The sequence below is a fragment of the Colius striatus genome, chromosome 25, assembly GCF_028858725.1.
Source record: "Colius striatus isolate bColStr4 chromosome 25, bColStr4.1.hap1, whole genome shotgun sequence".
In the NCBI taxonomy this organism is placed as follows: domain Eukaryota; kingdom Metazoa; phylum Chordata; class Aves; order Coliiformes; family Coliidae; genus Colius; species Colius striatus.
The window spans coordinates 3,277,519-3,291,104 of record NC_084783.1 but is presented as its reverse complement, the minus strand read 5'-3'; the positions used below and the strand labels follow the sequence as shown (position 1 = coordinate 3,291,104).

Below are 13,586 nucleotides of genomic sequence, written 5' to 3'. Positions count from 1 at the left end.
CCGCCCCGCTCCCCGCAGGACCACCCACCCCACGGGGCGCGGCCGGACACGCGTGGCCGGTGCGACCGGCGCTGAGGAGACGGCGGCCAACCAGACAATTAAAGGGGCCGGGAGCTCCGCGCTCCGCTCCGCCGCCTTTGTCCCTCCTCCCGCCCGGCGGCGGCGGCGGCGGCGGCTCCGGCACCGGCCCCGAGCCCGGAGCCGCGGCGGCCTCATGCGGCGGCCCCCGCCGAGCCCCGCACCATGCCCGAGCCGCCGCTGCCAGCGCACGACGGCGACCGGCCCCGGCGGGCCCCGACCGGCGAGGAGCGAACGGAACCGGCGGCTCCCACCGGCGTCCTGGGTAAGGGGGAGCCGGGCGGGAGCGACCCCCGGCCCGCAGCGGGGTCGGGTCGGGGCTGCGGGCTGGGGTGAGGGGGGGGTGAGGTGGGCAGGGAGGTTTCGGGGGGGACCGGTTCCCTGCGGCTCGCTGCGGATGTCGGCGGGGCTCGGCCCGGGATGCGGCTCCGCGGGGACGGGCCGGGGGGGGGCCGTGTGTCTCCCCCGGTGTGATTCTCAGCACCGTGCCCGGAGGGCTCCGTACACCCCCCCGGACAGCTGCGGGCACGCCTGGGGGTCCCGGCCTTGGGGCGGGTTGTCTGCGGGCTCCTGCGGGGATCAGAGCTCTGCGTGTCCCCCCCTCCCGGACTGGGCCGTGTCGCCTGCGGGATGGGATCCACGCACGGGGCTGTGTGACCTCCCCAGCACTGGGGTCACGCACCCCCCGTGTCGCCTCGAGGCCGTGCAGCCCACCAGCACCATCCATTTGCCCCCCCCCGGACAGACCCGTACCTCCCCCCCTCCCCAGCCCGGCTCCTTGTCCCCTGGCACAGAGCTGGGCAGCGACTTCAACACACAGCGCTTGGGTTGGGGTCCCCACTCTGGGGTTGGGGTGACCCCCCGGGGTTGGAGTCCCCTCCCCCTCATGTCCCTGGGGGCTGGGTGACATCCCCGTGGCCGTGGCGGGGTGGGGGTCTCGGGGCGGGGGGGGCCGTGCAGCCTGCAGGAGGGTGACCCACTTTGTGTGTGTGTGTGTCCCCCGGGACGGGGCTGCCCGTGCGGGTGACAGCGCGGCTCCCCCAAATGCCACCGTCCCCGGGGCCATGGCGGGGGGGGCCATGGCGGGGGGGCCATGGCGGGCCCGGCCCCGCACGCCGCAGCTCCCGTGACCTTATCCCGGGAGCCAAGGTGAGCCCCGGCGTGCTGGGGGGGCGGGTGGGGGCTGAGAGGGGGATGCCGGCGCTGCCCAGGGCTGGGATGCCGCGGGGCTCCGTCCCTGTGCTCTGTCAGTACCCGTTGGGTGCTGGTGCTGGGTGCCAGGAGGGGGCTGGGGGCATGAAGGACCCCTGTGCCCAGCCCGGGTGGGGAGCAGCAGCGGCGCTGGGGACCCCTCTGTGCCTCAGTCACCTCATTTCCCTTGACCTTGGAGGAGGAAAAACCCTCCTGCAGCTGGAGCTGAGGCCTCAGGGTTGGAGCCCAGCCTGTGCACCCCCCCTCTCCCGGCTTTGCCAGCTGCTTCCACCGCTGCCCGGCCGTGCCCGCGCCGGATGAGCCCCCGCCGTGCCGGCTCTGCCAGCTGGGTGACACCAGCCTGGGTGACATCGCTCCCAGCCCAGTGTCAATAATTCAGGGTGGGTGAGCTCAGCATGCCATGGCCGAGCTACTGCCGCCAGCACCACGTGCCCTGGCACTGTGGCAGCGCCAGGCCTGGGCTGCAGGATGAGCCTTGGGCTGCAGGATGGGTCCCAGGGTGCAGGATGAGCCCCTGGGTGCAGGATGAGCCTTGGGGTGCAGGATGGGTCCCAGGGTGCAGGATGAGGCCTGGGGTATAGGATGGGTCCCAGGGTGCAGGATGAGCCCTGGGGTATAGGATGGGTCCCAGGGTGCAGGATGAGTCCCAGGGTGCAGGATGAGCCCCAAGCTGGAGGATGGGTCCCAGGGTGCAGGATTAGTCCCAGGGTGCAGGATGAGCCCCAAGTTGCAGGATGAGCCCCAAGCTGCAGGATGGGTCCCAGGGTGCAGGATGAGTCCCACTCCGGGGGTGGCTGGCTGGCAGCCTGGCATGGGCCCCAGCTTTCGCCCACAGTGCCAGGACAGGGCAGCCTTTCAGAGCCCGGCGCCACAGCTCCGGCACCATGGCGGCTCAGGAGATGAGTTTGTCAGGTCTCAGCCTGGATGGCATGGGACCTGGGGAGGATACCCTGCTCCTCCTTGCCCAGGGGTGCCCACAGCCAGGGTGCATCCCCTGGCATCAGCTGCCAGGGCAGGTTTGGCATTTCCTGTTTGTTGTGGCGGCAGATCCCGGTTTCAGGAGCCCCGGGACCTTCCCAGCCCTGGGGCTGCAGGAGAGGCTGTGCCATGCCCTGGGCATTGCTCACCCAGCCCATCCTGCCTCTGCCACTCTGCCCTAGGAGGGGAAACTGAGGCAGGGAGGTGACTGGGAGCACTGCCAACATGGGCAGGGGGAACAGGGCTCCGCAGGGGACCCACCACAGCACCATCAGGGAGCCTCATCCTGCCCCCCCCATTCTGGGAGTGTTCTGGGGTGTGCCAGACTTCCATCCACCCTGGGAGGAGCCACGGGGACCCTGGGCACGGGCACAGCGTGTCCCTGCAGTGTGGGCACCCCACAGCAGGCCAGGGGCCACGTCCCCACACGGGACCCAGGCGGGGGGGTGACGAGGGGACCCTGGGGACCGTCCCCATCCCTCCTCACCGCAGCAGCACGAGGCCTCCCTGGGTTTCCATGGAGACCAGCTGCTTTTTTTTCCCCTCTCTCCCCATTTTTCCTGCGGTTTCCGAGCTCTGGAGCCACGGCCCTGCCGGAGCTGGGCCCTGCCAGGGGCTGTGGGCAGCGGTGAGCGGCTGGGGGGCTGCAGGGGGGCTGCACGGGGGTAGCTCAGGGCAGCCGGCACCCAGGGGTGCCAGGACATGCCACCAGCTCCTCCCCAGCAGCTGTCAGGGCCTTTTTGGGCACCCTGAGCTGCTGGAGGAGAAATCTGAGTCAGGGGCCGGCGTCACTAGGAGCAGGGGGCTGTGACCTGCTGCCAGGGTCAGGGCTGGGGACGTGCCAGGGCTTCCTGCACCCATCCCATGCTCCCACAGCTGAGCTGTCACTGCTTCGGGCTCTGGATCATGGGGGAGTTGCCTGTGGGGTCTGGCAGCTGCTCACCCCCTCCTCCCTCCATCCCCCTCCCTCCATCCCCCTCCCTCCATCCCCCTCCCTCCATCCCCCTCCCTCCATCCCCCCGGCAGATAAACTCTTCGGGAAGCGGCTGCTCCAGGCCGGGCGTTACATCATGTCCCACAAAGCCTGGATGAAAACGGTGCCCACAGAGAACTGTGACGTGCTCATGACCTTCCCAGGTAGGGAGAGGCCAGGGGAGATGCCCAAAGTACCCAGGGGGAGGGCACCAGGGCTGATGGGACCAGCATGGAGCAATGGGCTGGTGGCACAGAGCTGCGGTGGGGCTGGGGGACACGGGGAGGGACAGGGGACAAGGGAAGGGAACAAGGGGTGTGGGGATGGCAGAGCTGTCATGGGGCTGGGGGACAAGGGGAGGGACAGGAGGTGTGGGGAGGGGCAGGGGACATGGGGAGGGACAGGGGACAAGGGAAGGGAACAAGGGACGTGGGGATGGCAGCACAGAGCTGTCATGGGGCTGGGGGACAAGGGGAGGGACAGGAGGTGTGGGGAGGGGCAGGGGACATGGGGAGGGATGGGGACTTGGGGAAGGGACAGGGGCTGTGGGGAGGGACAGGGGCTGTGGGGAGGGACAGGGGCTGTGGGGCTGGCAGTACAGAGCTGCTGTGGGGCTGGGGGACATGGGGAGGGATGGGGACTTGGGGAGGGACAGGGGATGTGGGGATGGCAGCACAGAGCTGTGGTGAGGCTGAGGGGCACAGGGAGGGACAGGGGCTGTGGGGAGGGACAGAGGCTGTGGGACTGGCAGCACAGAGCTGCTGTGGGGCTGGGAGACATGGGGAATGGGACATGGGGAGGGACAGGTGATGTGGGGAGGGACAGGAGGCATGGGGAGGGATGGGCTGTGGGGCTGGCAGAACAGAGCTGTTGTAGGGCTGGGGGACATGGGGAAGGACAGGGCCTGTGGGGATGGCAGCACAGGTTGTGGTAAGGCTGAGGGGCACAGGGAGGGACAGGAGCTGTGGGGAGGGACAAGGGGCATGTGGAGGGACAGAGGCTGTGGGGCTGGCAGCACAGAGCTGCTGTGGGGCTGGGAGACTTGGGGAGGAATGGGATGTGGGGAGGGACAGGGGATGTGGGGAGAGACGGGGGTTGTGGGGAGGGACAGGGGGTATGGGGAGGGATTTGGGACATGGGGAGGGACAGGAGCTGTGGGGAGGGACATGGGGCATGGGGAGGGACAGGGGCTGCGGGGCTGGCAGCACTGAGCTGCTGTGGGGCTGGGAGACATGGGGATGGACAGGGGCTGTGGGGAGGGACATGGGGCATGGGGAGGGACAGGGGGCATGGGGAGGGATGGGCTGCGGGGCTGGCAGCACTGAGCTGCTGTGGGGCTGGGGGACATGGGGAGGGACAGGGGCTGTGGGGAGGGATGGGGGACATGGGGAAGGATGGTGCTGGGAGATGTGTGCTGAGCTGACCAGCACCATCCAGACACCACGGACGACCACACGCTGCTCTGGCTCCTGAACCACATCCGCCTGGGCATCCCCGAGCTCATCGTGCAGGTGCGGCACCACAAGCACACCCGTGTCTACGCCTTCTTCGTCACCGCCACCTACGAGAGGTAACGGCCCAGCCGCCTGCCCGGCCCCCAGCGCCGCCCCCAGCACGGCCACAGCCCCCTCCCCTCCCCTCCCCTCTCCCTGCAGTTTGCTGCGCGGGGCAGATGAGATTGGGCTGAGGAAGCCGGTGAAAGCTGAGTTCGGGGGGGGCATGAGGAGCTTCTCCTGTGAGGAGGATTACATCTACGAGAACATCGAGAATGAAATTCACTTCTTCACCTCTCAGGTGGGACGGGGAGGGGTGAGGGACATGGGGGAGGGATGGGGGATGTGGGGATGGGGATGTGGGGATGGGGGATGTGGGGATGGGGATGTAGGGATAGGGGATGTGGGGATGGGGGATGCAGGGATGGGGGATGCAGGGATGGGGATGTAGGGATAGGGGATGTGGGGATGGGGATGCAGGGATAGGGGATGCAGGGATGGGGGATGCAGGGATGGGGATGTAGGGATAGGGGATGTGGGGATGGGGGATGCAGGGATGGGGGATGTGGGGATGGGGGATGCAGGGATGGGGGATGTGGGGATGGGGATGCAGGGATCGGGGTTGTGGGAATGGGGGATGCAGGGATGGGGGTTGTGGGAATGGGGGATGCAGGGATGGGGGATGCAGGGATGGGAATGTAGGGATAGGGGATGTGGGGATGGGGGATGCAGGGATGGGGGATGCAGAGATGGGGGATGCAGGGATGGGGGATGTGGGGATAGGGGATGCAGGGCAGGAATGGAGGGATGCAGGGATGGGGGATGTGGGGATGGGGATGTAGGGATAGGGGATGTGGGGATGGGGGATGCAGGGATGGGGGTTGTGGGAATGGGGGATGCAGGGATGGGGGATGTAGGGATAGGGGATGTGGGGATGGGGGATGTGGGGATGGGGAATGCAGGACAGGAATGGAGGGATGCAGGACAGGGATGGGGGATGTGGGGATGGGGGGTGCAAGGCACGAATGGGGAATGTGGGACAGGGATGTGAGAAGCAGGGATGGGGGATGCAGCAATGTGGGATGCAGGGATGGGAGATGTGGGGATGGGGGATGCAGGGATGGGAGATGCAGGGCAGGAATGGGGGGATGCAGAGACAGGGATGTAGGACAGGGATGTGAGATGCAGGGATGGGGGATATGGACATGGGGGATGTAGGGCAGGGATGTGGAGGTGTAGAGATACAGGGATGGGGGATGTAGGGCAGGGTTGGGGGATGCAGGGTAGGGGATGCAGGAATGCAGAGATGCTTGGGTGCAGGGATGAAGTGCCACAGGGCAGGGAAGGTGGATCCTCTGTCCCTCCCCAGGTGAAGATGGGGACCAGGGAGCCCCATCCCAGCTGGGGACTGATCCAGCCATCCCCCAAGCTAGGGATAAGGCAGGTCCCCAGAGGGGACAGGCCAAGGGCACAGAGGATGTGAGTTTGTCAGGAAAGGGGCTGGGGCTTGGCAGTGAGACCATCACCCAGGGCTCAACTCCGCTGTGGTGCCACAGGAAAGGCAAAACATCATCAGGTACTGGCTGGAGAACCTGCGGGCCAAGCAGGGCGAGTCGCTGCACAACATCCACTTCCTCGAGGGACAGCCCATCAGTGAGTACAGCCTGGCCTGGCACAGCCTGGCATGGCATGGCATGGCACAGCACCATCACCCCACTGCCCTGCTCCGTTTGCCCACCTCTGCCCCAGCCATGCTGGGCTGGCCCTGCAGGACAAGGGGACAACATCTTCTAAGACACGAGGAAAGGGGCTGGAGTTGCCCCAGGGGAGGTTGAGGTTGGAGCTGGGGCAGAACTGTTTCCCTGAGAGGGGTGTCACCCCTGTGCCAGGCTGCCCAGGGAGCTGGGGGAGTGCCCAGCCCTGGAGGGATCCCAAAGCCCTGGAGCTGAGGTGCTGAGGGCTGTGGGTCAGTGCTGGGCTGGGCAGGGTGAGGGAAGGTCTGGAACTGCAGCAGCTTCAGGGCCTTTGCCAACCCAAATGATTGTGTTTCCCCCACAAGCCCAGTGGGGGTCCCCTGGCACCACATGTCCCCATCCCCAGCACCGTGTGCCACGTGGGGTGGTGGGTTGCCCAGTGCTGAGGTTGGCCACAGTCACCCCAAACCTCATCCACCCCATTGCCCCTGCCCCTAACCCCCAGGGCTATGTGGGGCCATGCCTGGGGGAGGGGGCTGGGATGGGTGGCACATCCCCTCAGCCCATCCCTCACGCTGTGCCCGTGGCACAGTCCCGGAGCTGGCAGCTCGGGGTGTCATCCAGCAGCTCTTCCCGCTGCACGAGCAGAGGATCCTCAAGCGGCTCATGAAGTCCTGGGTGCAGGCGGTCTGCGAGGCCCAGCCCCTCGGTGAGGTGTCAAAGAGGTGTCATTGGGGTGGAGTTTGGGAAGGGGGAGTGGTCCCAGCCCTGCTCATCCCCCTTCCTTGGTCCCTGCAGATGAGATCTGTGACTACTTCGGGGTGAAGATCGCCATGTACTTTGCCTGGTTGGGCTTCTACACCTCGGCCATGGTTTACCCTGCTGTCTTTGGCTCCATCCTCTACACCTTCACTGAGAGTGACCAGGTGAGGGAGGTTAGGAGATGGGGTGAATCCCCACGTTTTGGGGGCCATAGAGGAGGGATTCCATCTCTCCTTGTTCTGGGCTTTGTCCAATGGTAAGACAAGAGGCAACAGGTATAAGCAGAACAGAAGAGGCTCCAAAGAAACACAAGGACAAACTTGTTCCCTGTTGAGGTGAGGGAGCCCTGGCAGGGGCTGCCCAGATGGGCTGTGGAGGCTCCTTCTCTGGAGCCATTCCAACCCAGCTGGATGAGTCTCTGTGTGCCCTGCTCTGGGTGGTGCTGCTCTGGCAGGGGGGTTGCACTGGATGAGCTTTGCAGCTCCCTTCCAGCCCTTGAGATTGATTCAGTGATGCTGCAATTGCCCCCGAGCTGGGAAGCTCTGAGCCCACGGCACTTGGGCTCGGGCAGCATCATGTGGCTGATGATGGTGGTGGTGGTGTGGGGGGTGTGTTGGGTACAAGAGGGGCCCAACACCGGTGCAGTTGGTGCCCTCCATCCCTCAGACCAGCCAGGACATCTGCTGCGTGGTCTTTGCCATCTTCAACGTCATCTGGTCCACCCTGTTCCTCGAGGAGTGGAAGCGCCGCGGGGCCGAATTCGCCTACAAATGGGGGACGTTGGACACTCCGGCCGAGTCCATCGAGGAGCCCCGGCCCCAGTTCAGGGTGAGCCCTTTGAGGTGGGGGGAGATGGGTTCTCAGGCCTGGGGAGGGGTCTCTGCTGAGGCTGAGGTCTGGCTGAGCAACCCCCTGACCCCAACAAGCTGCCCAAGGGGGTGTGTGCGGGGTCCCACCGGTGCTGTGGTTGTGGTGGGATCCCGTGGGGGGTGGTTCCCTGCTGTGGGGAGGGTCACACACTGCCATGTGTCCCCCCTCAAATTAGGGCATTAAGAGAATCAGCCCTGTGACCAGCACAGAGGAGTTTTACTACCCACCCTGGAAGCGTTTGCTCTTCCAGTGCCTGGTCAGCCTCCCCATCTGCCTCGCCTGCCTCTCCTTCATCTTCCTCCTCATGCTGGGCTGCTTCCAGCTCCAGGTGGGTTCTCATCCCACCCACACCAGGTTGATCCCTTCTCCCCTGACCCTGACCCTGACCTTGCCCTTGACCTGTCCGTGTAGGAGTTTGTGCTGAGCATCCAGGAGCTGCCCAGGATCATCCGTTTCCTCCCCAAAATCATCCTGGCCCTCATCGTCACGGCCTGTGACGAGGCTTACAAGAAGGTTGCCTACTGGCTGAACGACATGGGTGAGTGGGGGTGGCACCCTGGGGTGCTCCTGGTCAGGATGGGAGCCCTTCCCAGAGCTCTGCCCTCAATGCCCTCCCCTCTCCTCTGCTTTGCAGAGAACTACCGCCTGCAGAGTGCCTATGAGAAACACCTCATCATCAAAATCGTCCTGGTGAGGAGAGGGCTGGGCTGCCCCTGGATGGGGGAGGAGGGGGGCCAGGGTGGGCTTAGGGGGTCCCAGCAGCCACCCCATGCTCACCCCTCCTCCCTCCTCCTCCTCATCCCACAGTTTCAGTTTGTAAATTCATACCTGAGTCTTTTCTACATCGGTTTCTACCTCAAGGACATGGAGCGGCTGAAGGAGGTAAGGGGCCGGGGCCGGGGCCGGGGGGCCGCTCTGAGCCCCCCCCAGCGCCGCCTGGACGCACAGACGGATGTCCTGGACCCTCTCCTGCCACCGTCCCCCCACCCTGTGCCCTCCTGGGGGCCACTGTCCCCCTCCCCTCTCCCCACTTGCCCCCAGCTGGTTGCCACGCTCCCGGCCCGAGGCTGCGCCGGGTCCCTGCTCCTGCCCTTCCCTGCTCACGAGTCTCTCTCTGTCTGTGTGTGTCTGTTCTTCTGTCCCTTCCACAGCTCCTGCTCATCTTCTCTCTCTCCCAAAGCCTCGTGCGTCAGCTCAAAGAGGCTCTCCTTCCCTTCATCCTCCTCCACCTCCACCTCTCCCTCATCTTCTTTAAGGGCCTCCTGGGCTTTTGCTGGAGACTGGGAGTATCCAAAGTAGGAGCGGGGAGGGAGGAGAGGGGTGGGGGGGGGCCGGGTATCCCCCAACCTTGGGACCCCCCTGTGGCCTCTGGGAGGGACAGGGATGTCCCACACTGCAGAGGTCCCATCCCATCACTGAGAGGGGGCGCTCACAGGCCGGGAGGTGCGGGACACACCAGCTTTGGGTTGCCACGGGGAGGAGCAGGGGCAGGTAACGGGGATGTAGGGTGGCCACAGACCTCCCCCAGGGTGCCAGCGTGTCCCCCTGTGCCCCTGCAGATGTTGGCCACTCTGCTCATCACCCGCCAGTTCCTGCAGAACGTCCGGGAGGTGTCACAGCCTCACCTGTACCAGCGCCTGCGCCGGGGGGACCTCAACCTGCGCAGCCTCCGGCAGCTCGCCCACGCCGTCCTCCAGCTGCTCAGCCCCCGCCGCCAGCCCACCGGCCCCTCCGACGCCCCTCGGCGGGAGAAGAAGTGTCTGAACGGGGGCTGCGGGGTGCCGGAGGAAGAGGAGGAGGAGGAAGAGCGCGGCGAGTCGGACTCGGAGGAGGAGAGCGCGCTGGACTGCGGGCTGAAGCTGAAGAAGGTGAGCTTCATCGAGAGAGCGGAGCGGCGCGGCCCCGAGCCCGGCGGCCCCGAGGACGAGAGCTTCCTGGAGGAGGGCAGCCCCACCATGGTGGAGAAAGGCATGGACCCAGCCTCGGTCTTTGAGCTGTGCGAGGATGAGGAGGAGGCCGAAGGTCCCCCCGGCAGCCCGGTGAAGGCGGCGGAGCCGGTGCGAGGCGGCCGGAGGAGGAAAGGGGCTGAGAGCAGGGAGGAGGAGGAGGGTGAGGAGGAAGGGAGGAGGCGTAACCGGGCGTCGTGGATCGACCCACCGGAGGAGGATTACTCCACGCAGCTGACGCAGGCGGAGGTGGAGAGCTGCATGAAGAAGTACAAGGTGAGCGGCCTCGGGGTGGGCACGGGGGCCCCGTGGGGTGCAGCATCCTCCCGTTGCAGCATCCTCTTCCTCTTCATCTTCCTCCCCAGGACACCTTCCAGGACTACCAGGAGATGTTCATCCAGTTTGGGTACGTGGTGCTCTTCTCCTCCGCCTTCCCCTTGGCTGCCATGTGTGCTCTGGTGAACAACGTCATCGAGATCCGGAGCGACGCCTTCAAGCTGTGCACGGGGCTGCAGAGGCCCTTCGGCCAGCGGGTCGAGAGCATCGGGCAGTGGCAGGTGGGCTGGGGGCTGAGGGGGGGTCTGGCAGGGACCCAGCTGCTCAGGGGGCTCATCCCTGGCACTGTCGCTCTTGCAGAAGGTGATGGAGGCCATGGGTGTCCTGGCCATCGTGGTCAACTGCTACCTGATCTCCCAGTGCGGGCAGCTGCAGCGCCTCTTCCCCTGGCTCAGCCCCGAGGGAGCCATCATCTCTGTGGTGGTGCTGGAGGTACAGGGAATCATGGAATCACAGAGTCCTTTTGGGTTGGCAAAGCCCCTGAAGCTGCTGCAGTCCCAGCCCTGCCCTCACCCGCCCAGCCCAGCACTGACCCACAGCCCTCAGCACCTCAGCTCCAGGGCTTTGGGATCCCTCCAGGGCTGGGCACTCCCCCAGCTCCCTGGGCAGCCTGGCACAGGGGCTGACACCCCTCTCAGGGAAACAGTTCTGCCTCAGCTCCAGCCTCAACCTCCCCTGGGGCACCTTGAGGCCGTTTCCTCTCGTCCTCTCACTTGTTACTTGGGAGAAGAGACTGACTCCCAGCTCACTCCAACCTCCTGTCAGGGAGATGCAGAGAGCAAGGTCTCCCTCAGCCCCTTCTCCAGGCTGAACACCCTTGGGTCCCTCAGCCACTCTTCATAAGAGCCAGGGCTCGCACCCACCGCCCACCCCACAGCCCTGTGGTACCTGGGGTGGGAATGTGGCTGTTGTCTTGGCTCATCTGGCCAAGGGCTCCCACAGACCTTTCCCCTCCAGGGACAGGTTCCCAGCCCTAACCCCCCACAGGCAGAGGGTTCATCGAGGCTGTTAGCACAGGGGGGGTCTCTGCTTTCAAGGGGGGTCACTATGGCCACAGGGATGCTCAGCCAGACCCCCGTTCCTCCTTGCAGCACGTCGCCTTGTTCCTGAAGTACATCATCCAGGTGGCCATCCCCGACATCCCCGCCTGGGTGGCCGAGGAGATGGCCAAGCTGGAGTACCAGCGCCGCGAGGCCTTCAAGGTAGGACAACAGCACGACCAGACCCTTCCTGGGGCTGAGTACAGAGCCAAGAGCCTCCCCCCTTGCCCACGGGGTCCCTGAGGTGTCCCTGAGGCTGATGAGCTCCCCGTTGACAGAAGCACGAGCGGCAGGCTCAGCACCACTTCCAGCAGCAGCAGCGGCGCAAGCGCGAGGAGGAGGAGCGGCAGCGACACGCCGAGTTCCAGGCGCGCCGGGAGCGCGAGGGCGGCCGCGACGAGCCCAAGCCCGAGGCCGCCGGGCAGGACCCGGCCCACGACAAGAGCCAAGGCAAAGGGAAAGGCTCCGGGGGTTCTTCACACGGTTCTGACAAACCCAAACGACCCAGTTCTCTCCTGGCAACCAACAACGTGCTGAAGCTGAAGCAGATCATCCCTTTGCAGGGCAAGTTCCTGTCCGGGGGGGCCGGCGGCACGGCCACGGCCAGGTCCCCGCAGTCCCCCACGGGCAGCGAGAACAAGCTGCCCGGCTTCCTCAGCTTCAAGTTCCTCAAGTCCCCGGAGACTAAGCGGGACACGGCAACAGAGAAGGTGCAGTCGCCCACCAAGCCGTTCAACCCCGGCAAGCTCTTCAACTTCGGCAAGTCTGAAGGGGCCGGTGGCAACGGCGCCGCGGCCGCCGCTCCCCCCCAGCCCCGGCCCGGCCCCTCGGCAGAGCCCGGCGAGCGGCCGCTCCCCAGCAAGTCCCATCTCAACGGGGTGCCGGAGGAGGGGGGCCGAGAGGAGCCGGAGAGCCGGGTGGAGGAGGAGAGCGGGGGCTACAAACTCTAAGCGGCCCTTTGGAGGGAGCAGGAGCCAGCGGGGCCCTCCCCAGGCCGCCATGGGCATCGGCCCCCTCCCGTCGCCCCTCGCTGAGCCCAGCCTGGGGAGCCGGCCCCTCGCTCTGCACCGTCCCCCTGCGCCTCGTCCCCCCGCGCCCCTCCGGCCCCTGCAGCGGGCCTGGGGGTCCCAGGACCCCCGAGCGCCAGCGGGGCTGGATGTGGCTTTGGATGGAGCATCCCAGCAGGTTTCCCTCCCGCCCCGGCCCCGCTCCCACGGCAGGGGAGGGAGCTCGGTGCTGCCAGAGCCACCAGCACCGGTGCCACGTCTCCCATCGCCGAGGGACGCGAGGGTGGCGGCGAGAGGAGCCCGATTCACCCGTGCCTACAGCCCTGTGTCCTACAGCCATGGCCCCGGGGCCCGGCCCCGCTCCGTCCTCCGCCTGGATTCCTTCCCCGTAGCGGGACGTTTTCCTGCCCAGACGGCCGGGAGGGATGGGGCTGAGCTGCCAGCGCCAGCCGCCCCCATTCCCCTGCGTGGGCAGCATTTTCTTGCACTAAATCCAAACCAAACCCCCAACGTAAGCGACTCCTCTCCCCTTCTTCCTCCGAGGGCTCGAGGCGGCAGAGCCCGGGCAGGCGCGGGCAGCGGCTCCTGCCACAGCCCCTTCCCCTCTCTGCTTTCTGAGCTCGTGGAGTTCCTTTTGCAATAAGGCATTGGCCCGTTGGAAGTGGTGCCAGAGCCCAGGAGAAGCAGCAGGGCTGGGGAGGGGAGGTACAAGGTTGGGGAGGGGGGGGGGGTGGGGGGGTGGGAGCAGCTTCGCTTCTGCCGGCCAGGGGAAGGTTTTGCCATCGCTGGGTGTAGCTTTAGTGCTTTGAGCCGCCGTCCTCGCTGCCCCTCGCTTGGCAGCGGCTCTGCTCGCTGCTGCTTTGCTTTAGGGGGACAGGATTGGGGTGGTGGCATCCCACAGGTGATGTGGTTGGGAACATCCAGCCCAAACAGCTCCCTCCTGCCCCTGGCTCCCAGCCACCAGCTCTGCTCCCTGCCCAGGGGCATCGACCCTGCCCCAGCTGTGTGGGTGGACAGGCAGGGGCTGGGGAGGATGCCCGAGGGATGCCCGAGGGATATCCCCTCACCGTGCCTGGTCCAGGCCTGGGCTGTAGGAAATGTCAGGTTGTTTCCCCCTCCCCAACCCCTCATCTCTTTCTACACCTCACCTCTGTTGTTTTGATCTTTGAACGAAGCCATTTATCCAGCAATAAGGGC

The 13,586-nt window shown here is 66.1% G+C and overlaps 1 protein-coding gene across 2 annotated transcripts; it reads left to right on the top strand.

Annotated features, from left to right (window-relative positions):
• Positions 1–236: 236 nt before the first annotated feature.
• Positions 237–12,332, top strand: ANO8 (anoctamin 8). 2 transcript variants are annotated; one of them, XM_062014952.1, is made up of 17 exons: positions 237–343; positions 3,295–3,405; positions 4,679–4,811; positions 4,897–5,035; positions 6,291–6,387; positions 7,021–7,137; positions 7,227–7,354; positions 7,857–8,018; positions 8,236–8,388; positions 8,472–8,598; positions 8,695–8,750; positions 8,868–8,942; positions 9,620–10,282; positions 10,372–10,563; positions 10,643–10,774; positions 11,434–11,544; positions 11,664–12,332. In XM_062014952.1, exons 1-17 carry the CDS (start codon positions 244–246, stop codon positions 12,330–12,332), a joined length of 3,165 nt encoding a protein of 1,054 aa, XP_061870936.1. In that variant the 5' UTR covers positions 237–243. The 2 variants fall into 2 exon arrangements, with proteins under 2 accessions (XP_061870936.1, XP_061870935.1); XM_062014951.1 differs by having other exon boundaries at positions 11,661–12,332.
• The last annotated feature ends 1,254 nt before the right edge of the window (positions 12,333–13,586 follow it).